Consider the following 25709-nt stretch of genomic DNA (forward strand, 5'->3'; position numbering starts at 1 on the left):
ATGGTCAAATCCTAACTTCTGCATGCAATCTTGCCTACCAGAAGGGTATCACACTAACAAGCAAGCAATCTTTGATGGTTTATGGTACAGAATTTTCCACACAAAGAAACAACTGCCACGATTTCCCTCAAAAAGATTATGAGGTTACAGAAGACATGAGACACACTGCTTGTTTGCAACAGGATACATTATGCAGGTCTGGCTGGCCAGGAACTTGCTATGTAGATCAAGTTGGCCTGGCACTCAAAAGATCCTCCTGCTTCTACCACTTGAGTACTGAAATTAAAACAGCATCACCATACCCAACTGAGAAAAACCTGTTCAATCTACAAGCTTCTCCATATGCCCAAAAAGGTAAATTAAAACAATACTACTAATTCAGGTTAATCTGTCTGATTTTCCAGATAACTAGGTTTATGGAAAAAAAATCAAAACAAAGGAAATAGTGAGGGTTAAAAGAAGAGCACATAAGAATACATGAAATTTCCTTCTCTACCTCTTAATCACCATAGAGTAGAAACACAAAGACACCATTGTTCTTTACTGGAGAAGCTATGTGGATTAAATGACCTTCTCCTTTATTCTCTGTCCCACAATCAGCTGACAGGATATATATCCTATGAAAACATTTTAAAGCAACAACCTGTATTCAAAGCCCCTCATTCCAGCCAGTCTCTCTATAGCTTACTTTCCATGTAATACAGTCATTACATCTTTTAACCCCTCACTAAAAACACCAAAACCAAACCATACAAATCTGATTATTGAGAGAAAACAAATTCAGACAAAATGGTAATCAAAAACCCAAAAATTTGATTAAGTTATAACCAAATCATCTTTCTGAAAGAAGTTATAGCCCTATCAGAGGAAGGGGTCTATTCCCACCAACTATGCCAACATTTGGTATCTTTTATTAAAAAAAAAATTCAGCAAAATGGTTGCATGGTCTTTGTTTTCTGTTTTTAATTGTGTGATTTTGTTAATATAACTAGTAAGAATAACATGTTATTGCCATTTGATTTTTTTCTTTGGAAGTTTACATATTGGTATGCTTGGCTCACTGTTTCTATTAGAATTTGTGTCGTTTTCCAAATGATTTAAGGAAGTATATTGCTGCTATTATCATGACATATGACTATATATGCATTATTAGTGCTGTTATTAGAATGCTTTATATTCTAAATTTACCTACAAGCTTATTCTTGTTAAATCTAGTAAGCCAAAATATTATTTGGTAATTTCTACTTTTATCTCAAAGCTTTTATTTAAAATATAGCTATATAAATGCTTATCAGTATTTTACTAAATTATATATATTTTTTTTCATTCCTAATCTTTAAACCCCAAGTCAAGCATGACTTGAAGAATATGCTAATAAAGACTAATGCCATCAACAGAAAATTTAAGGTTGTTTTCCATATGCCAGAGCTCTTCTTAAGGCAAAGAGAAAACATGATGGTAACTAGTTAATGTAAATGCCAATGTGTGTGCTTGGCATGGTGATGCACAACTTTAATCTCAGCACTGGAGAAACAAAAACAGGTAGATCTAATTTGAGGCCAGCCTGGTATACAAAGCAAGTTCCAGGACAACAAGGGCTGTTATATGGAGAAATTCTGTCTTGAAAAAACCAAAAGATGCACTGAGTGTTGAGAAAATAACTCAGTGGGTAAAGTGACTGTCACACAAACATGAAGACCTAAATCTGGATCCCCAGTATCCCTGTGAAAGAAGCCCAGTACAGTGGTGTGCATCCATAATCCCAGACCAGAAGGAACAGAGACAGGCAGATCCCTGGTGTTTTCTGGCAAGCCACTCTAGCTAAGCCTGATAAGCTCCAGGTTCAATGAGAGACCTTTCTCAAAAAATATGGTAGAAAATGATAAAGTAAGACACCCAATACCAACTTCTAGCCTCTGTATATACACATCAAAATTCACATGCACAAATACTTGCATCCACTCAAACAACACACACACAAACATACACATACACACATAAATATTGGGACTTGAACATAACTCATATCCTGTCCTGTTCAACTGGTAATTTAATTTAGGCTAAGAAAGCTGCTGAATGCTAGAATAAACAGTATCACAATTTGAACAGCTTATGAACAATAATGGTAAGAGTTTTGATACACATTTCTCTCTTTTCATTTCCTACCTGTCACCAGTAATTTTTTTGTTTGTTTGTTTTTGTTTTTTGAGACAGGGTTTCTCTGTATAGCCCTGGCTGTCCTGGAACTCACTTTATAGACCAGGCTGGCCTCGAACTCAGAAATCTGCCTGCCTCTGAATCACAAGCGCTGGGATTAAAGGCGTGAGCCACCACGCCTGGCGCCACCAGTAATTTTTAAGGAATTTATGTAGATAGAATGTACATTTTTATTAAATTTGACTTAAAGAATAAATGTCTCAAGTATTCTCATGCACTTAAAGTACCTTTAGTCTATAAAATGAAAAACAATAACCTAAAGTGATATGAAGAGAATACTAAATAGTTTACTATAGTATAATAATTAGCATATAATTAGGCTGTCTATATGTCTAAAATTATAACAAATGAAGTACTGATGTAGTATTCTAGTAGCAAGCAAATGTATCTAGAGAAACTAAAAACCAATCAATTTCCTCACTGCCTGCCATGTTGAGAAACTATACCTTCCCAGAGACTGTGTTTACTTTAAGTATTCCCTACACTTACATAACTGTTTGATCTGTTGTTTTTGTCTTCAAGGCCAATGTTCTACCCTTCAAAAACCATATCATCCATATGCAGCATTATGTATAAGTTCCATTTTGTTATATTATTAGATAACAAAATCTATGTGTCAAATGTAGCAATTTAATTTCTGTACTAAAAAATATGACTTGTACTAGCAAGGGCATAAATAATAATTAATAATTTGTTACTGAACCAAATGAGAAATATTAGATTGTTATAGGTTTCAAATCAACCTGGTACGAAATCCACTATCTACTGTCAATTTCAAAGCCTGCTACCGAAACTAGGGTTACTACCAATATAAATACCAGAGTTTATTACCTGCTTTGAGCATCTGTCTTCTCTAACTTTTCCTGAAGTTGAATCCAGTCAATCAATGCTTTGAAATCTCTCACATAGTAATCCAGCATCATTAACACCTCCTAATTTAAATAACAAAACATTAACTACTATTATGTGAAAAAAATTCTGTGGGGGGGGGAAGAACTTTAGGAAAAATTATCAAAGCAAAGAGCTTTCACGTTAATATTTTTTACATTTACTTTACATTCATTAAAGAAGATACATAGTCTACTGATCTAATGTTTTTGTTCTTTTGGAATTGTTGCTTGTTTTTCATTCTGTTGGTAAGATAATGTAACATAATTTGAATCCAGAGCTTAAATATCAAGAAATGACACTAATACATCTTTTCAAGGTCTTATTAACTAGCAATCATTTAATTCTTTTATTGTGCAGTTTCTATACAGAAAAGTACATAATACACATAGTGTTAAAAGAAAAAAGTCATGTGACCACCACCAAACACACACACATATAAATAACTGCAAAGACCTTACAACCATTACACATGAAAAAAATACAACACTAATCTGAAAGTTCCTTGGTGTACCCTCCAGAGCCCCACCCCAGTCTCCCTCCCGGTAACCAGTGCTTCTAGTATAACACTGAGTACAAGTGACCAAAGGAGCCATAACTTCTGATTCCTTAGAGAGAAAAATTTTCAGCTTTACACCATTAAATATGACTTTTGTTCAGATTTCTCAAACATACCCATTATTGGATTGAGGAACTTTCCTTCTGTCCTTCCACCTTCACTTTTACATGAGAGTTCCAGGAAATCAAAATTGGGTTCCCAGGCATGGGTAGCAAGTACCAATACCTTCTGAGCCAACTCACCAGCCTTGTCCTTTAATTCTAAAAAGTTCCTATTACATATAACTCAGTCTCTATCCCACACATATTATTTTTATTAATTCAAATTTTTATTTCTAATTTCTACCACAATATCTTCTTTAACAAATAAATTATTCTGAAATGTTCTCCTGAGTTACCTATTTTCTGGGTCAAGCCCCTTATAACTGCTTAGTTCATAAGAATCTTTCACTATTCTAAAGCTTTCTGAAAATTTACTACAATTCTGCTAGTCTCTTATCTTCAGTGGGAGAACTGGCTTTAATTACACATTCTGTCTAGAAAATTTTATTTAAATAGACTTACTATTAGAAATTTTAAAACACACATACACACAAGCAACCCAAATATTTACAAAGAAAGTAATATTAGTCAAATGCATATTCGTACATAAAGAAAGGAACAATATGTCAAAGATTTAAAAGCAAAAAGAAATTCTTATAGAGTTGGTTTTTTAAAATAAAAAAAAATCAACATTTATTCTATTACATATACTTGTGCATTCTTTTCAAAAGATTATTGTTTTTATTTATTATGACGGATGTATGAGTGTTTTGCCTGTATGCATGTCTGTGCATCACAGGTGTGAATGATACCTCGAAGAGGACATTGGAATACCTGGAGTTACAGTTATTAGCCCCCATAGAGATTTAGGGATTGAACTCGGGTCCTCTGGAAGAGCAGCCATTACTCTTAATCACTGAGCAATCTCTCCAGCCTGTTCCTATGTGCTATTATGTATTAAAACAAAGTTATATATGAGGGAGAATTAAAATTATTGTTATTATAAGGACTACTATAAACTAGAATACTATTATGTGAAAGTAAAAGTGTTCATAAGCATATATTGCAAGTTCTAACAACTAAAAACACTAAACTCACAACAACATAGAATAACCTAAAAGGCATTAATGCTAAGCAAAATAAGCTAAATGAAAGGAAAAAGCAGTATATTGTGTAGAGGAAAACTAGCATAATACACAGAAACAGAATTAAGGTTATCATGGACAAGAAGCAGACATGGGTAGACTATAGGACAAAAGATACAAGTGTGTGTGTGTGTGTGTGTGTGTGTGTGTGTGTGTGTGTCTGTGTGTGTTCGTGTGTATGTGTGTGTGGTCTAACTGCATTATATACTAAAAATTCAATAGATTTTGATGTTATTACTACAAATACACACAAAATAAACAATAAGTTGACGACTATTAATTGGCCTATCTGTAAAAATCGATTCACTATAAGTAGCAAAATGTAAGTACATAACAAATGTATTCATAACAAATACAAGATACATAAATAAATAATACCATTACAGTTAGATCCAAAAACTATGGGATATTTATAGATACAAATCCAATAAAATACATAAAGACCTATAAGGAAAATAACAGAATGCAAATTTAAAAGGTTTAAAAAAGGGGATGGAACTTTTCTATTTTTGTGGACAAGAAAGAATTAATAGTCTTAAGATGCCAGTTCTTAAAGTTCAGAGCAGAGATTGAAGGAATGACCATCCAGAGACTGCCCCACCTGCAGATCAATCCCATATACAACCACGCAACCCAGATACTATTGCTGATACCAACAAGAGCTTGCTGACATGAGCCTGATATAGTTATCCCCTGAGAGGTTCTGCCAGTACCTGACAAATACCGAAGTGGATGCTCACAGCCATCCACTGGACTGAGCACAGGTTCCCTAATGAAGGAGATAAAGAAAGTATGCAAGGAGCAGAAGGAGTTTGCAGCCCCATAGAAGGAACAATATGAACCAACCAGTACTCCCAGAGAACCCTGGGACTAAACCACCAATCAAAGAAAACATATGGTGGGACTCATGGATGCATATGTAGCACAGAATGGTCTAGTCAGTCATCAATGAGAGGATAAGCCCTAGGTCCTGTGAAGGTTCTATGCCCCAGTATAGGGGAATGCCAGGGCCAGGAAGTGGGAGTGGGTGGGTTGTGGAGCAGGGGGTTGGGGGAGGGGAGAAAGGATAGGAAATTTTCAGAGGGGAAACTAGGAAAGGAATAATATTTGAAATATAAATAAAGAAAATATTTTTTAAAAAAGAAGATGTCAGTTCTCTTTTTTTATTAGATATTGTCTTTATTTACATTTCAAATGCTATCCCGAAAGTTCCCTATACCCTCCCCCCGCCGCTGCTCCCCTACCCACCCACTCCCACTTCTTGGCCCTGGCATTTCCCTGTGCTGGGTCATATAAAGTTTGCAAGACCAAGGGGCCTCTCTTCCCAATGATGGCCAATTAGTCCATCTTCTGCTACATGCCTGACCTTAAGCTGTACTACAGAGCAATTGTGATAAAAATTGCATGGTACTGGTACAGCGACAGACATGTAGATCAATGGAATAGAATGGAAGATTGAGAAATGAATACAACCTATGGTCACTTGATTTTTGACAAGGGAGCTAAAACCATCCGGTGGAAAAAAGACAGCATTTTCAACAAATGGTGCTGGCACAACTGGCAGTTATCATGTAGAAGAATGAGAATTGATTCTTATTTCCTTGTACACAGCTCAAGTTTAAGTGGATCAAAGACCTCCACATAAAACCAGAGACACTGAAATTGATAGAGGAGAAAGTAGGGAAAAGCCTCGAAGAAATGGGCACAGGGAAAAAATTTCTAAACAGAACAGCAATGGCTTGTGCTATAAAATCAAGAATTGACAAATGGGACCTCATAAAATTGCAAAGCTTCTGTAAGGCAAAAGATACTGTCAACAAGACAAAAAGGCCANCAACAGATTGGGAAAGGATTTTTACCAATCCTAAATCTGATAGAGGACTAATATCCAATATATACAAAGAGCTCAAGAAGCTGGACTCCAGAAATTCAAATAACCCCATTAAAAAATGGGGTAGAGAGCTAAACAAAGAATTCTCAACTGAGGAATACCGAATGGCTGAGAAACACCTGAAAAAATGTTCAACATCCTTAGTCATCAGGGAAATGCAAATCAAAACAACCCTGAGATTCTATCTCACTCCAGTCAGAATGGCTAAGATTAAAAATTCAGGTGACAGCAGATGCTGGCGAGGGTGTGGAGAAAGAGGAACACTCCTCCATTGCTGGTGGGATTGCAAGCTTGTACAATCACTCTGGAAATCAGTCTAGCAGTTCCTCAGAAAATTGGACATAGTACTACCGGAGGATCCAGTAATACCTCTTCTGGTCATATACCCAGAAGATCTTCCAACTGGTAATAAGGACACATGCTCCACTATGTTCATAGCAGCCTTATTTATAATAGCCAGAAGCTGGAAAGAACCCAGATGTCCCTCAATAGAGGAATGGATACAGAAAATGTGGTACATTGATACAATGGAGTACTACTCAGCTATTAAAAACAATGAATTTATGAAATCCTTGGGCAAATGGATGTATCTGGAGGATATCATCCTTAGTGAGGTAACCCAATCACAAAAGAAGTCACTAGATATGCACTCACTGATAAACAGATATTAGCCCAGAAACTTAGAATATCCAAGATACATTTTGCAAAACACAAGAAAACCAAGAAGGATGACCATCGTGTGGATTCTTCATTCCTCCTTAGAATAAGGAACAAAATACCCATGAAAGGATATAGGTACAGAGACAAAATTTAGAGCTAAGATGAAAGGATGGACTATCCAGAGACTACCCCATCCGGGGATCCATTCCATCATCAGCCACCAAACCCAGATACTATTGCACATGCCAGCAAGATTCTGCTGAAGGGACCCTGATATAGTGGCCTTTTGTGAGGCTATGCCAGTGCCTGGCAAACACAGAAGTGGATGCTCACAGTCAGCTATTGGATGGAACACAGGGCCCCCAATGGAGGAGCTAGAGAAAGTACCCAAGGAGCTGAAGGGGGCTGCAACCCTATAGGTGCAACAACAACATGAACTAACCAGTACCCCCTGCGCTCCTGTCTCTAGAAGATGTTCTAATACTGATCCTACTTCTGAAAGATGCAATTCTGAATATAATATTCCTGAGGAATTAAAATACCAAATGTTGAAATCCTAAAACCTAAACCCTTGGAAAATTACAATTCTCATTTTTAAAAGACTATGCAAATAAGGGGGTGGGGAATAAGTAGAACTCTGAGGAAGAGATAGCCCATGTGATATATTCACAACAGCAACAAAAACAAATAGTTTAAAATGGATAGTCGTCTGTGTACAACACTCCTTGCAACTGATGATATTCTAGGAGCTCTTAGTTAAGCTACACTTGCCTAAAGAAACAGGGGCTTTCTCACTGGTTCAACAATGTGCACAGAGGCTAAACCAATTTAGTTTTGGTACTATTCCATGACCAGTGTTGTTTCTGCATGAGAATGTACTTAAAAGTATCCAAAACAACACTGAACCATGCCATAGAAGATCAGTAAATTTAGCAGAAATTGCTTTTGTCAGTATATATCTCAGGAGAATCTCAAAAAGAATAACAGTGTGCAGGAAAAAAAAAATACTAAAATTCTGTCTGAGGAGAGTCATGTCCCTTACCCCAAATGAAGCTCTTCATAATAGAGGACTTCAAAGTGTGGTTAGTGATTTTGGAAATCAGCCAGTTCTCATGAACTACCTGTAGATAAATCTCCAATTATCTATCTCTGTTAAACCTTTTCATGTATCAAAACTTGATTTTTCTGCTTTTTTTCTTTTTTCTTTTCATTTTAAGAATTTTTTCTACTAGTGAAAAATCAGCATTATTAGAAATAACTTACTATGTTGTATAGATTACCAGGACAGGAAGTATATGCTTCTGAACTGTCCTCTAACTTTTGCTGTGAGCCTAAAACTGTTAGACTCTAAACTAGAGGCTCTCAACCTTCCTAATGCTCCAACCCTTTAATACAGATCTTCATGTTGTGGCGACCCCTAACAATAAAATTACTTCATTGCTACATCATAACTGTAATTTTGCTACTTTATGAGTTATAATGTAAATATCTGAGATGCAGGATATTTGGTATAAGAGCCCCAAAGGAATAATGACTTACAAGTTGAGAGCCACTGTTCTGAATCCTATCACTGTACCAATATACAAGCCTCATCAAAGAAGCCTTTATTTACAGCAAAGGAAGACCATCTCAAAAAAATAAAAACAAAAACAAAAAACAAAAACAAAACCCAAAACCCAAAAACTGTCCCTGGACCAGTGCAGAGGTCAATAGATCACTGAGAGGACAGCCTCAAGAGATACATCTATATCATATCTACTGCATCTACGGCTGAAGGAACATGACAGAAGAGGAGCCAGAAATACTGTAGGAGCCAGAATGCTAGGAATTATGCTGTCAAACAATCTCTCTTAGAAACTGATGTATTAACTAGAACAATGGCAGTCACAATGGGCACATGCCTGTATGTATGTGCACATGCATGTGTGGGTATACAAATACATGTATACATATAAATACAAATCAAGTATCTTGCTAACCTAGAAGCTCACTGTTTCAGCTAGGATAACTAACCAGAAACCTTTCAGGAGATGCCTCTCTTTGCCTACCAATACTGGGGTTACAACTATGCCTAGCCATGCCCAGGTGCTAGGGATTCAAATTTAGGCCCCCCTGCTTGAAAAGAAAGCACTCTGTGGTGATTTGAATAAGAATGTCCCCACCCCACCCCCCAGGTAACAAATTTGAATGTTTCTTTCCCAATCAGTAGACTGTTTGGGAAGGACTAGGAGGTAAGGCTTTGGAGGAAGTATAGGTGGGAGTGGGCTTTGCAGTTTCAAAAGCCCATAATAGGCCCAGTCTGTTTGTCTCTGTCTCTGTCTGTCTCTCTGTCTCTGTCTCTCTCCCCCCAACCCCCATCCTTCCCTTCCTCCCTCCCTCCTTCCTTCCCTCCCTCCCTCCTTCTCTCCCTCCCTCTGTCTCTTCTTTGTGGAGATCTCATGAAAGTTCTATGCTACTGCTCCAGCTCCATGTCTGCCTATCTGCTGCCATGACAATCATGGATAGACTTAATATATAAACAAGTTCCCAATTAGTGATTTATTTTATAGGTTGCCTTAGTCATGGTGTATCTTCACAGCAATAGAACAGTAACTAAGACATGCTCTTACCCACTAAGCCATCTCCCCAGCTCACTCCATCTTATTTTCTGATGCAGGATCTCTCACTGGAACTGAAGCTCACTGACTGGATACATGGGCCAGCCAGCAGGAACCAGGGACCCTCTTGCCTCTGCTTCCCAGCACTGGTATTACAAACGAATGTTGCCAAGTCTGGCTTTCTATATGGATGCTGACAATGGTAACTTGGGTCCCTGGGTTTGCACACTTACTCGCTCAGCCATCTCCCCAGGCCCTAGTTTTCTTCTTTAGGTAATCAACACTTAACACTACTTTGACAATATATTCTATACATCTCATAAAACTAATCTTTTGCAGTAAGTTCATTATGCATCTAAATCTCAAATTTTACTTTGAGTAAAAAATGAATGTAAAGCATAGGTCACTAACTATACCCTATTCCCCTGTTAAGAACTAATAAAGTATAACTAAATATGTAAATATTGTTTCACCAGCCAAAGCTGTCATTTAAATGCATAAGACAAGAAATGTAAATTATATCCACTTTACTATCCTACAATATTCTCCCTATAAGAAATGTCAGTCACAAAGCTCTAGAGGTGGCTCACCAGGTAGTTACTGTTCTTCGGAGAACTAAAATTCAGCTACCAACACCCACATGGCAGCTCACAACCATTTGTAACTCCAGTTCCAAGAAACCCAAGGCTTCTTCTGGCCTTTATCAGCACCAGACATGCATATGTTGCACAATGTACATGCAGACAAACATACATGAACATAAAAACATTTTTTAAAATCTTTTAAAAATTATCAGTCTCTGTTTACTATGAAGACTTTCCAATAGGCTCAAGCAGTATTAAAAAAATGCAAAATTTTTTCCATATCTAAGTTTAGATTAACTTTGTAGAATCCAAAGCAAATATCTTAAAAGTGTGCATAGAGATACATTTCATAAATCAGACCCAGTATTAATAAATTTGTCAAGTTATTTACAAATGAAATAAAGTGCCACCCTGAATAGCCATAAAAGGTATATTCTACTTTACAAGACTTCTGAACAGAGAAGTATTGTTTATTTCCTTTCAAAGGTAGGAAGTACTTGGTGCCAAATTACTGGTAATGAAAAGTCTTTTACAATCAGGAAAGGGACAAATTAAAAGAGTTAGTTGGCTTCCTTCTTTCAATTCTACTAATATAATTCAAATTGTCTAATTAAATTCATTCTACTTAAAACTACCTACATTAGGGCACAGAAAGATTTAATTTTGCATGATTTATTTTGGAAATTTTCAACTGATTTCCCTTTTGCTAGAAAAAAAAAAAAGTCCATGACAAGACCATAGCAACAATATTTCTGATACTAGTTGGCAGAGAGAAAAGTACATTTGATGGTTAGACAGCATATTTTAAGGAATGTTTAGCTCAATGTTATCAAAAATGATCAGAATGGTAGCATGCAACTGTAACCTGAGTCATGTTTGCAAATGAACGAATACAAACAGACTAGAGGAGCTGCCAGAGCGGCCTCGCAGTCACTGATGCACATCTTTCTCCCTGAAGCTATGAAGGCCATTTTGTCAAGCAAGATGAAACAGAACAAAAGTGGCTCTGAAAGCAATGTTACAGGCATTCAGATAACTACATACAGAAATACAGCTAAAATTACTAATTAGTTTACCAATTGGCTGCGACAGATTCGATTGGTTCATAATTAATTTGAGTTACTGGCACAGAAAGCAGGATGGTTGACGCCATCCTTTGTCCTCCAGACACACAATACTGGTGCACAGGCCCCTGGGTCCGAAAAACATCAATATAGCCCTCCACTTGAGCTATAGGAATGAGCACAGTGGTTGTCAGTGCTGATGAAGAGGTAGAAATATCCATTACTAGAAATCAGTGCCAAAAGAGAACTTTCTAGAGAGGTGCTTCAGCAAAATAAGCATGAAGATTTTTTAGTTTATTTTTGGTTTTGTTTGTTTTTCAAGACAGGGTTTCTCTGTCTGTCCTGGAATTCAATTTGTAGACCAGGCTGCCCTCCAAGTCTTAAAGATCCATCTGCCACTACCTCCCCAGTACTGGAATTAAGGTGTGTGCCAACCATCACCTGGCTGATGAGCATGAGGTTTAAGATGCACTGCTTTGTAATACACCTCCTTAGTTTCAGAAAGGATAGTACTAAAACCATAGTTCAAAAAGGAAATCAGCAAAAAGCAAAATGATAGGTAAATAATTTTAGTTTTCAAAACTATCTCATAACCATGCTCTTCTTTCAAGTATTTTTTCTTAATTTTCAATATAACAACCTAGAATGACACATAAATCTATTTATCAAACTCCTAAGGAGAAAAAAAAAAACAAGAAATAAAAATCTGCTAATGAAAGCAATTCTCCCATAATTTTATCACTACCAGCACTTCTGTGAGCAAACTAAAGCTGCCGTTGTCTAGGTAATAACACAGAAATATTTTATTGTAATTGCCAACCACTCTTAAACTCACAGCAAGTTGTCTTCCCAGATGTTTTTCTTACAGAATTTCCCACTACTGTAGTGTTGCCAATTTAAAGTGTGCCCCTAATGTAGAATGAGTGATCCCCAGGGTGGTAGTAAGAAAGGTGCTCGAACTTTAAAAAATGAGGATGTGGATTCCAGTCTCTCTACTAGGTTCTAGTTCTGAGATGAGACTCCTTACACACACACACACACACACACACACACACACACACACACACACACTGCTGCCATGACGAGAGACACAGATATGTGATACAAAAGGTTATACAACAGAATTGAACTGATTCCAAATCTTTAGAACTGTGAGTTAAATTGCCCTTTTTCTCTATAAACATTTCTCATCTATGGTATTTCATTATAGTAACAAAAACTGAATACACCTATTAAGAACATGTAAAGACCAAATGCCCATGAAAATGAAATAATGGCCAATCAACACACTCAAACTCAAATTCATCAATGTTTACCTATAATGATTGCTTAGGGCATTTATTTTGCCTGAAATAGTTTCCCAAATAACAAATATTTCACCTAGATAAGTTTATATAAAGATGAAACATCCTCAGACCTCATGTAGACTAACTGCTCATCTAAAAATTAAAGTTAAATAATGTTATTGACTTTTATCCAAAGTCATACAAATAGGAAAGTCTGTTTTCCTTTTAGAAAACAACAGATTTCACATACACAAAATTTCCTGGGAACAAAAACCAGAAATGACCACTCTTAAAAACATTATCAAATATAATAACAAATATTAATACATGTTGAAAACTCCTAAATGCCATGTAAATAAGTATTTTCTATTTTAAACTACTTAACTTATATTAATATGTCACATTTTCTAAGTTACTACAATAAAAGTGTTTTTCAGAAAAACCTTTCCCTTCATTGCAGTACAGTGCATGAAGAGGCAGAAACTAGTCTGTCAGATAAATACTGATTTTCCCAAAAAGGCAAATCTGAACTTGAGTAATGCAGGGAATGATGAGATTATTAGAATTACACTCTTATAGTATGGAGTGGTCTGAGAACAAGAACTTTCTATTCAGAAAAATTTGAAGGGACAAAAAAAAAAAATATGAACCTTTCACCAAAAAGTGTAGCAAAAGATCATATCCATAGAAACAATATAAAAATGGAAAACATGGCTAGTCTTCTTTAGCAAAGCCTGCACATAAATAAAAAAGAAAACCTGTGGTGTTTGAATCAATATGGGTTGAAGGTAATATAGGGGTAATTTAATTGGAGTTATACTTTCTTCAGATCCTATAAGCAGCATCAAGAATAAATGTTTATGGAATACGTAAACGTTGAGTCAGGGAGGGTGGCACACACCTTAATCACTGCACGCAGAAAACAGAGACAGGTGGACCCTATGAGTAAGGCCAACCTGGCTATATGGCAAATTTCAGGACAGTCAGGGCAACTGAGGGTTAGTGACACTGTCAAAAAAAAAAAGTAAATGATATTAAAAATAAATAATATTGGAAATAAATGTTAGAATACTCAATAGATAGTTGCTGAGTAGACAGATATCCACTTCAGTGCTAGTCCTCAGGCCTGCTGTTGACTCACTATTAATTTCAGAGCTGTTAACAATTTTACAGTCCTTCATCAGTACATAGGAGTGCTGGAGACTATGATCTATAAGATGACATTAGCCGGGCATGGTGGCGCACGCCTTTAACCCCAGCACTCGGGAGGCAGAGGCAGGCAGATTTCTGAGTTCGAGGCCAGCCTGGTCTACAAAGTGAGTTCCAGGACAGCCAGGACTACACAGAGAAACCCTGTCTTGAAAAACAAACAAAAAAAGATGACATTAACATGTTATTATTAATTATTATATTTCACATTCTGTCCCATTTTTGTATTATCAATCATATCCCTTTTTCCTGAAAAATTTAAGCTGCCACATTTATCCAGTATTATTTTACATTTACTGAGCATATGTGCATGTATATATAATACATATATATATATACATATATGCATGCATTGTATGGGGAGGTCAGAGTACAGTTGGTTCACTCCTCCTATATGGGTGCTGTTAGGCTGAAAACAGGCCCCCAAAATAGCAGTGCTGCTAATAATGTTCTAAATGACAGCCTGAGCTCATCTCAGGATGGAAACTGACAGGGTAAACAGAAAGCTTGCGACCTGAATTCAGCATTCCTCAGAAATCTTGTGAGGCAGATTTCTGTTTTTCAGAGAAAGTCATTACTTCCTTTATCTGCCCCCAAAGCTAAATGCCTCTGGCAAAGAAGAACACCTAGTTCCTGACTAACTCAAGCAAGCCTGTAATAGATCAAATTTCCATGCTAGTTCCAAGGTTTTTCAGTCTCATATGCCTTTCCCCCACTGCAACCTGTCTCTTTAAAATTGGCAAGGCTTTTTGTCATCCTGTTCTGTGAATAGAGCTAATCTAAAGGCTCTACACTGATATTGTTATTAGATAAAACTCCAGGGTTATTTTTTTTAACTCTATAGTCATAAAAAAGAGCTCTTCTAAGACAAATAAGCACAGTTGTTTAGGACCTAAAGGTCTTCATGATCCTTTCTCATCTATGTTAGGACCCCAAGTTTTAACTGGAATAGACACTGACCCAGATCTACAGCCTATTTTCAGGTCATAATCATCTTTAAGACCTCTACAAAATAATTTTATAATACATACATGAGTCTAGCAACCCCAAGTTAAGAATTCCTATTCTACAAAAACTCAAGTGACAGCACATGCTGGCAGAAATGTGGAGCAAGGGGAACACTCCTCCATTGCTGGTAGGAGTGCAAACTCGTACAACCTCTCTAGAAATCAACCTGGTGGTTTCTCAGAAAATTCGCAATAGTTCTACCTGAAGACCTAGCTATATACCTCTTGGGCATATACCAAAAAGATGCTCCACCATACCACAAGGACACATGCTCCACTGTGTTCATAGCAGCTTTATTAATAATAGCCAGAAACTGAAAGCAACCCAAATGCCCCTCAACTAAAGAATAGATATAAAAATGTAGTTCATTTACACAATGGAATACGACTCGCCTATTAAAAATAAGAGCATCAAGAATTTTGAAGGCAAATGGATGGAACTAAAAAATAACATCTTGAGTGAAGTAACTCAGACTCAAAAGGGTGTGCATGGCATGTACTCATAAATGGATATTAGCCATAAAGTACAGGATAACCACACTACACTACACAGACCCAAAGAAGCTAAACAACAAGTAAGTCCCAAGTGAGCATGATTAAATCTTACTTAGAAGAACTAAAATAGTTATAGGAGGCAGGTGGAGGGAGGGAATGAGGTGGGAGAAAGGATGGAGAGGAGAATGGGGGGAGCAGGGTTCAGGATCAAGTGTGGAGAGAGAAAGGAGAGAGAGCCAAAGGGCCAGGAGAATGAATTGAAATCAGTAGCTGGCAATCATGGAAGGGTAGAGAGCATCTCAAGGACTTGCTAGACACCTGGGATGGGAGAGAATCCCAAGAGTCTATGGAAATGACTTTAGCTGGGACTCCTAGCAGTGGGGATATAACCTAAAGCCACCTCCTGTAACCAGGCAGAATCCCCAGTGGAGGGATAAGGACACCAATCTACCCACAAAACTTTCCACCCTAAAGTTGTCCTGTATACCAGAAATGCAGGGACAAAGATGGAGCAGAGACTAAGGGAATGGCCAACCAAGACCCAAGCCATGAACAAGCACTAATCCCTGACTCTATAAATGATACTCTATTATGCTTGCTCATAGCATAACTGTCCACTGAGAGGCTCTACCCAGCAGCTGACTGAAACACATGCAGAGACCCACAGCCAAACACTGGACAGAGTTCAGAGTGTCTTATGGAGGAGTTGAGAACCCCTTGAGGAGATAAAAACACCACAGTAAGACAAACAGAGTCAACTAACCTGGATCCTTGGAGGGTTTCAGAGACTGAACATGAGACATGAACATGAGACTGAACATGAACATCAAGACAATACATGAGCTGGATCTAGGGTCCCCCCGCACATATGTAGCAGTGTTGCAGCTCTGTCTTCATGTAAGGGACCAACAACAGGGAGCTGTCTTCTAAAGTTGTTGCTTGTTTGTGGATCTCATTTCCCAAATTGGGCTGCCTTGTCTGGCCTCAGTGGGAGAGGATGTGCCTAGCCCTGCAGAGAGTTGAATATGCCAGGGTGAAGGAATACCCAGGGCAGGGGAGCCCTACCCTCTCAGAGGAGAAGAGGACAGGGGAAGAAGAGAGGGACTGTGTGAAAGAGGAATGAGAAAGGGAGCAGGGATTGGCACATAAGATAGATAGATAGATAGATAGATAGATAGATAGATAGATAGATAGATAGATAGATAGATAGATAGATAGATAAAGGGGGAAGAATTCCTACTTTGGCACATGAGTAAAAAAAAAAAACTTATTAAAGTTTTCTCTAATATTGATGTCTACTATTCCCTACATCTGCTTTCAGAAACCACTCACTGCCTTAAATGCATATACATTTTGAAATAGTTATACTTTAACATTAGTTAGTTTTCTATTGCTCTGATAAAACACCATGACCAACTTATAGGGAAGGAGTTTATTTGGGGCTTATGGTTCCAGAGGTTAGAATCCATGATGGCAGAGTAGAGTTGCCAGGCAGGAGGAAGCTGCAGCAGTGGCTGGGAGTTCACATCTCAAACCACAAACAGGAAATAAACAACACACTCAAAAATTTAAAACATCAAAGCCTACCCCCAGTGACAGTTAATATTAAGAGTTATTAAATAGTGTATATGCCCATCATTTTTGCTTTTGTTGTTTGCTATTACATCTCTATTGATTCAGTGTTCTGGAATTGTTTTTGTTCCTTATTCCTTCTTAGCAGTGTTTAACCATCTCTTCCCAACATAAGTGTTCCTCCTGGATTCCTCTGTAGAACTAGTTTAAGGTCATAAATTCCTTAGATCTGTTGCTGTCAACATAAAGTGCTTCTTTCTACTTCGAGAACATCAAAGAGTTTTGATGGGTACAGAAATCTGTACTGGCATCTGTGGACTTTCAGAACTTACAGAACACTGGTCTAAACCTTTCTGGTTTTCATTATCTCCATTGAAAAACTAGTGTTTGAGTTACCTGACTCAGGATATTTTCTAGTTCCATCCATTTGCCGGCAAAACTCAGGATATCCTCCTTCTTAATAGCTGAGTAGTATTCCACTGTGTAAATGAACCACATTTTCTGTGTCTATTCTTCTGTTGCGAAACATCTAGGTTGTTTCCAGCTTTTGGCCATCACAAATAAGGCCTGTATGAACATAGTGGAACATGTGCCCCTGTGGTAAAAATGTGTAGCCCAGGCTGGCCTCAAACTCGTGATCCTCCTGCCTCTGCCTCCTTCAGCAAATCCCATCAGTGTGCAGGTGTTTCAAGAGCAGAATCACAGCCAGTCTGAGGAGACTGAGAGACATACATAGGCTTTCAAAGGAGAAGAGGTGGAGGAGGACAAGCCTGCAGACCTCAGAATATCTCTGGACAACTAAAAAAAAAGGTCTTATGGGAAGATCCTTTTAAAGAGTGGTTTCACGAACCTGGAAAAAGAATGATGGTAGAATGGAGCAGCATGCACACTGGACAAAGGAACATGTCCTTGCCAGGTAGAGAAGGTCTTCAGGAGGCTGGGAAGATTGGGCCATTACCAAGTGTAGTGGCTATTCCTGGTTGTCAACTTGACTATATTTGAAATGAACTACAATTCAGAATTGGAAGGCTCACCAGTGAACCTAATCTGGAGACTGGGAGATAGAAGTTTCTGATCTGGATCTTGGTATGGAGATCTTGAGACACAGTGGTGATTGAATCCAGAAGATTAAGACAGGGAGATCTCCGAGTCCAAGATCATCTGGGATTAAAGGTGTGGTGGCACACACCTTTAATCTGGGCTACACCTTCTGCTGGGGACCATATAAGGACATTGGAAGAAGGGAGTCTGGCTCTCGCTCTTTTTGCTCTGGACTCAGCAACTGCTAGATCCTTGGACTTCCATTCACAGGTACTACTGAACCATTGTTGGGATTTGGACTGCAGACTGTAAGTCATCAATAAATTCCTTTACTATATAGAGACTATCTGTAAGTTCTGTGACTCTAGAGAACCCTGACTAATACACCAAGGCACCTCATTCTGTCACTTCCCACTAAGCCAAAACAAGTGCTCGACATGCAAGCCCAGCCTGTGGCATGGAGCTGCCAAATGCCTGCAAGCACAATGGTTGTGCCCAGGGAGCCAGTGAGGAACCTGACACCAAGGGCGGGGTAGTATGCAGTGGCCTGGAGCTCAAGCAGGTCCTGCCCCTAGACACGATGCCCAACTGCATGATCACTCTGAGCAACAATATGTCTTAGATGAAGGCAAATTGTTCATTTTCTGGATTGGGTCTCCTCAAAAGACTTCTGTGGTCCATGCTGCCACTATAGGACATGCTGATGTCTGGAGTCTGTGCTGATATCCACGATCAGTATTACCAATGGAAACCATGTGAAGTATAAAATCTGTGCTGCTGCTGGCTGCTATGGGCAAGGAAGCTTCTTTTGCAATGGTATCAATGACTGTAGACTCAGAACTGAGAATGAGACATGGAAAGCTTCTGTGAACCCCCCCCCCAAAGAAGCAACAATCTAGATAGAAATCACTATAAATGTGATAAAAGATGCTAAAGTGTAGCTGTTCACAGTTGGCGGCCAATGGGGGTAAGGAGTGGACATGGGACAGGACAGTTTTCTTTAAGAGGCTGGCCACTGGGATTTTAATAATTTTAACCATGATCTAATGAGTATAGGGGCAATAAAAATTGGATTTTTTTTTGGAGGGGGTGGTACAAAGGTGGAAAGGTGGACCTGGGAGGAATAGAAAGGGTTCATTGTATGTAATTCCCAAATAATTAATAAAAAATCCTGTAGGGGAGAGAAAAAAAAAAAAACAGCATTTACCATCAGTCTTTGAAAGTGACCTCATCTTTCTCTCTTGCAGCTTTTAATATACTTTTTAATGTGCTTCATATTAGTGCTTTGGCTTTTCTAGATGTGCAGTTTTGTTTACTTGTTGACTTTTTCTGGTACCATCTGTTTGGTGTTCTCTTTAACTCTTGAACCTTAATCTCTTGGATTAAGGGACATGTTTTTATATGATTTTGTTGAAATATTTTCTGTACCTTTGACCTGAGTCTCTTGTTCTCCAAAATCTATTATTGACAGGCTTGGGTTTTTAAAAGTGTCCCAGAATTCATTCATGTTCTATTTCTGGATTCTTTTGGATTTGATATTTTCTTTGATTAATCCAATATTTCTCCTTGGTCTGTATGATTTGTTTTTCTCTCTTCCACTTCATACAGTATGTTGGTGAGACTTTTCTCTGAATTTCTGGTTGAATTGCTGAAATTTTTATCTCATTTTTTTTGCTTCCTGTCTCTTTATTAAATTTTTCTGTTTATTTCATTTTTGATATTGTTTCTATTAAATTTCATTTTAATATCTTGAATTTTTCCACTATTGCATCCAGCAATGTAACCAGATATAAAATTAACACATAAAAATCTGTAGTCTTAGCACCCTACAAAGAATGACATGGAATGACAGTTGCAATACTGTTCATGGCTTGGGGCACATCAGTGAACACATGCAAAGTACTCTGGTCTCATGGAGCTGATATTCTAGTGTGGAAATGACACTAGAAAATATAATAAAATAAGTAATGCACTGAGTATTTATTGCCTTGTGTAGCAAAGGTTACTGGTTCTAGGATGGGGGAAAAAAAATCAATGAGTGAACAGCTCAATGTGTGAGTAGCCTCATTGTTAAGGGGATATTTTAAAGGATGACTTAAAGGTACAGGATTCAAATGCTGGGGTAAAGTCCTTAAAGTAAAGAGGTATTTTCAAAGAAGAGTAAGTAGGGGCTGGAAAGGCATATCAGAGGTGAGCTGGGATTGGTTAGGGATTTGTCCACTGTTCAGAGTAAAGCAGAAAGGTGCTGCCAGGCTCTGAGGAAAGGATGACATGATGTGGCATGCTATAGGGTGACTGTGCTGTGTGCGGATCATAAGGGGACATGGGTGGAGAACAAAAGCCAACCACCTTAAAGAGCAGCTAGCATGATCTGGATAAGCTAAAGATGTACCTCAGTGAGAAGCCAGAAATCCCAGGCAGTAGAGGAAAAGCCTTCTTCAGGCACACAAGAACATACATACAAGAATAGTCATGTGAGTGTGTGTGTGTGTGTGTGTGTGTGTGTGTGTGTGTGTGTGTGTGTGTGTGTGATAAACAGCAACAAAACAGCCAAGATGTTCATGAGTCTACAAACTAAACCTCACTAACTCCAGGGCACACTCTCTAGTAGCTAAAATGAATGATGGAAGGTTGTGTTTTCAAGGTGGATAATTTCTTTTTAATTGTTTATCTTTAACAGTTAAAATCAAGATGAGAAAACAGTGGCAATATAATAAGTTCAAGGTGATAAAATAGTACTGCACATTGTAGATAAAAACGTATAAGATCAAATGAGGGAGGAGACCTATTGTACTCATTATAGTTATGTTGTGGATGAGGAGAGGGAATGGGTTTGCAAAGAGAAGGAATAAAATAAATTGCAAGTGTTCCCAAAATCAGTGTATTGATGTGTTATTGTCCCCTCCTCTTCTTTCCCTTATCCCTCCCTTCCTCCAGTAAAAATACTTAAATGTTAAAGTTTATGTTTTCATGAAAACACTGTCGCTGTCTTCAGACACACCAGAAGAGAGGATTGGATTCCATTACAGATGGTTGTGAGCCACCATATGGTTGCTGGGAATTGAACTAAGGACTTCTGGAAGAGCAGTCTGTGCTCTTAACCACTGAGCCATCTTTCTAGACCCCAAGAATGGTTAAGATTTTTTAAAAGAAAAGAATATAATGACAGAAAATGCTGGAGTGTAAGGAAAAGAGGACAGTTATTTCCTACTGGTGTGAGTAAGTCAATAAGGCAATTGGCAAAGCCATTATGGAAACAGTGTGAAGGTTACTAGCAGATCTACTACTTGATTCAGCTATGCTACTCTTGTGCATGTACCCAAGTGTGAGGGTGTGGGAGTAAATCTGGTGAGGAAGAAGTGGGATGGAGCGCAAAGCACCATAGGTTCTTGCAACTGCTAAAGGAGTTCTGCTCTAAGGTGGCCAGTGAAACAGAACAAAGGACCCAAGGCCAGGGTGAGGGCCACAACCCACCTCTCTCCTCCCCTCAACCCCACCTCTCCCCATTCCTACCTTCACAGAAATCCTCCCAGGTGATCAACTCCCTCCCCTAGAGAGTCATAGGCAAATGAATCAGATTCAGCAGGACCACCTGTGTAATGCCTTTTTTGGCCCTTAATTACATAACTGCACCCTGATAGGCTGAAAAGCTGTATGTAAGTTTATTGTACTGAATAGTAAGTCAGAGCTGCACCCCAATGCTGATCTTCAGAGTTCAAATCTCAGGAATCTTCCTGGGCTCTGTCTCCACACACACAAACACACACACACACACACACACACACAGGTTTCCTGGTCGTTTACCCACACCCAAAAGACTGTATACTACTAAGAAATAGGTGGTCACACATGGTCACTGCTACACTATTCACAATAAACAGGAAATGGGCATAGCTTAGATGTCCATCAACAGATGAATGAACAAAGATGTCCATCAACAGATGAATGAACAATGCCAATATGGTACATTTTCAAAATGGGGTATCATTCAGCTATGAAGAAAAATGAAATTATAAACTCCACAAGTAAATTAACGAAACTGGAAACAATCTTCCTAAGTAAAATAACCCAGCCCAGAAAAGCACATATAATAGAGAATTGTACTCACCACTGCACACATGCTAGGGGACCACCATAGCATGAAATTACATCACCAGTTCTCTTTTCTTTTTCCACTTTTTACTTTGAGATAGGTGCTCACTAATATGCCCAGGCTAGCCTTAAACTCACTCTGTAGTCAAGAAAGGACTTAAATGCATTATTCCCCTGCCTCTGCTTCTTGATTACCAGGGATTACAGGTCTCTGGTAGAAGGCCTAGCTCCACTTACATTTTAAACTTGTCTTAACTTACTGAATTGAGAAATCTCAACTCATTGAGATATAAACATAAAATAATTGTTGTTTTTGCCCATAAATACTCAGTTGAATCCTCAATTTGTTGGATTTGATTACTGGAATGACATTTCTTTCAGCAACATTCAATTACCAGAACTAGATGGTAAGATGACAGGTAACTGTACCTTCTGAAGACACCACATATCTTGGTTACATAATATAAAGAAATCAAGCTGGAGTTGAGCTGGAAGATTCTCCCTCATGGCTAGTTTTCATAGTACAGGAAGTTACTATACAGGCTGCTATGGGGAAAGAGGCATCAATGGTCTTACTCAGCTGTGAACCCCACAAACTACAAACTTGACAGGCAGAATGCACCCGCTTATGCAACAGTGGCGTAACTATTATGGAGGTAGCTAACTGATCTCTGAACAGGTAGGGAGGGTGTACTGAGGAATATGGGAGCGAGATATTAGAATGTGTGGGTAAAGAGTGACCAGCATGTATTACAGATATGTATGAAATCATCAAAAAGGTTAATTAATAAATTATTCAACTAATATACAATAATTATATGTGTGTGTGTGTGTGTGTGTGTTATAGAGTGAGATAATCAAATATATAGTAACTAACATTTGTAAAAATTTGGTTTTTAAATCTCATCTATTGACATCTTCCTTATTAGCACAAATGGTGGAAAAGAACATAACTTGTTTACTGGCTCTCTCTTTCCTTCATCCTCCACAATTCCCCTTCTTATCTCTTTCTTTTACAAACTTCTATCCTCTGCACTAAGGAGTACCTACAGAAACAACAACAATTTACTTACAAAGTCTGCCAGACATTAATGATGGTCCACCATGGTTATCAGTCAGCCCTCTTCTAGGATCTCAACTGATATAGTCAGCTGCCGACAAAAGTGCTCCCAGGACATAATGTCTTCAATGCTCTTTTCTCTGACTCAATTTGAAGTCAGTGGCCTCAACCTTATCATTGCACAGATGATGGTTTCTACACAGGTACTGAATGTGATCTCCAGTCAGTATGCAACTTCACATTGGATCCCGGGTCAAACCTGCCAGAATTCTTCAAGTATTCACTTAGCCAAATGTTCAGAAGCATACTGTTCAAGCATCCTTCGAGTAGGCATGGGCTACAGCAGCAAGTCTGTTGCGCCATAAACTCTCTAAGACAGAGGCAACAACAATCTCTGTAGGCAACCCCACCAACAACAACCTACCACACATTTATTTTTTGTTCCCCACACTGCAAACTCAAATGGGAAACATGGAAAGGAAGAAAATGTGTCCTCAGTGTTCTTCCCTTTAAAACTCTTTAACACATTCCAGAATTCCATAATCAAGGCAAATTATCAATCCAGAGAAAATTCTATCATTTTCCTATTTGTGAATTTAGATTTACAATTGTCCCAACAAAATCGTCTTAGTATTCGCTTCAAACATTACTGTGAACAAATAGAGGTCTGGCCACCACTAGACTAAATGCATAAATGCCAAAAGCTGATGCCTCTTCAACCCACCTTTTGGCCCACTCTGTAAGGGAGCAAGAGAAAGGGGGGAGTAAGGGTTAGAGTGTGTGTGGTTTTACTGGAGTCTCATGTGAATTACAAAACAAAGGTGTTAATAACACACTTAACAAATGAAACACCAAACTGAACTATGATTATACTCACGTAAGGCACAAAAATTGCCAATGAATATAAAGCTTTCAATGCTTTAACAAAATACAGGGCAAATCAACTGAAAAATAAGAGAATGGGGCTAGGGATTTTTCTGTAGCTAGGAGCACCAGCTGTTCTTCCAGAGAACTGGGGTTCAATTCCTAGAACCCACTTGGCAGCTCACAGTTGTCTCAAACACCAGTTCCTGTGGATCAGATGCCTTTTTCTGGCCTCTGCAAGCACCTGCATACATGAGGCAAAACACCCATAAACATAAAAAGAAATAAAAATAAAACACCAGGGAAATATCTGAGTTTTATATCTTATAAGTATATTATCCAAATACAAAATTAAATGGCAGAGTTTTGATAATGATAAAAGAGAAAAAAAGCAAAAAAGACTATAGATTATAACACAGCATGTACTTAGACTAATTGCCAAATTGTATCTATTTGTATTATTTTACAAGTCCTAAAGGCAGAAGAGAAAATGATTTTAAGATCTTATCAGCATGAGACTGACAGTCTGTTATATACAATCATCACACTAACTTTCTCAAACCCCTTTTCACTCTTAACCTACACCTTACATAACAAATCTTTATAACTGTTAAACTTGCAAAAACTTTGGAAATATGAGTGACAGAACCAGAAATGAAAGCCACAATTCCTTACAACAATGAATTTTCCTCAAACAGCAGCACTAGAGGGAGGAGCTAATGTTTTAGTCATCACAAGAGCTGTGCCTGCAACTGGCCCATCTCCCTCCTTTACAGAATGCATTTCACAAATTTGATTTCTTCAGTCAGACATTGTTATTTTAAATCACAAAAATCAAAGAATCTGTTCACATGATTGAGCTTTAGGTATGACCTAGTGATTATGCAGTCTCATATGCTCACTTTTAGGCTCACACTCTCACTTTTAGGCTCATACTCTTCACTTTTAGGCTCACATTCTCACTTTTAGGATCACACTCTTCACTTTTAGGCTCACACTCTCACTTTTAGGCTCACAAACTTACTTTTAGGCTCACAATCTCACTTTTAGGCTCACACACTCACATTTAGGCTCACACACTCACTTTTAGGCTCGCACACTCACTTTTAGGCTCACACATTCACATTTAGGCTCACACTCTCACTTTTAGACTTACAAACTTACTTTTAGGCTCACACTCTCATTTTAGGCTCAAACACTCACTTTTAGGCTCACACTCTCACGTTTAGGCTCACACATTCACTTTTTTTTATAAAAGTATTTTAATTTTTTTCTTTTTTTTCATTTTATTATTATTATTACTTTCATTATTTACATTTCAAATGCTATCTGGAAAGTTCCCTATACCCCACCCCGACCCTGCTGCCCTACCCACCCACTCCCACTACTTGGTCCTGGCCTTCCCCTGTGCTGGGTCATATAAAGTTTGAAAGACCA

General features: G+C 38.1%; 1 protein-coding gene across 4 annotated transcripts in view; it reads right to left on the reverse strand.

Annotated features, from left to right (window-relative positions):
* The window catches only part of Scaper (S-phase cyclin A associated protein in the ER), a 345780-nt gene that overhangs the window by 298049 nt on the left and 22022 nt on the right, over window positions 1–25709 (reverse strand). For 3 of the 4 annotated variants that reach the window (XM_029543011.1, XM_021206319.2, XM_029543010.1), the window contains one exon: window positions 3049–3149. In XM_029543011.1, coding sequence (XP_029398871.1) covers window positions 3049–3149 — 101 coding nt within the window. Of the gene's footprint in view, window positions 1–3048; window positions 3150–13833; window positions 13855–25709 lie in introns of those variants that run through there. The other variant, XM_029543012.1, reaches the window with a different exon arrangement.

This window comes from Mus pahari, chromosome 10, assembly GCF_900095145.1.
Source record: "Mus pahari chromosome 10, PAHARI_EIJ_v1.1, whole genome shotgun sequence".
In the NCBI taxonomy this organism is placed as follows: domain Eukaryota; kingdom Metazoa; phylum Chordata; class Mammalia; order Rodentia; family Muridae; genus Mus; species Mus pahari.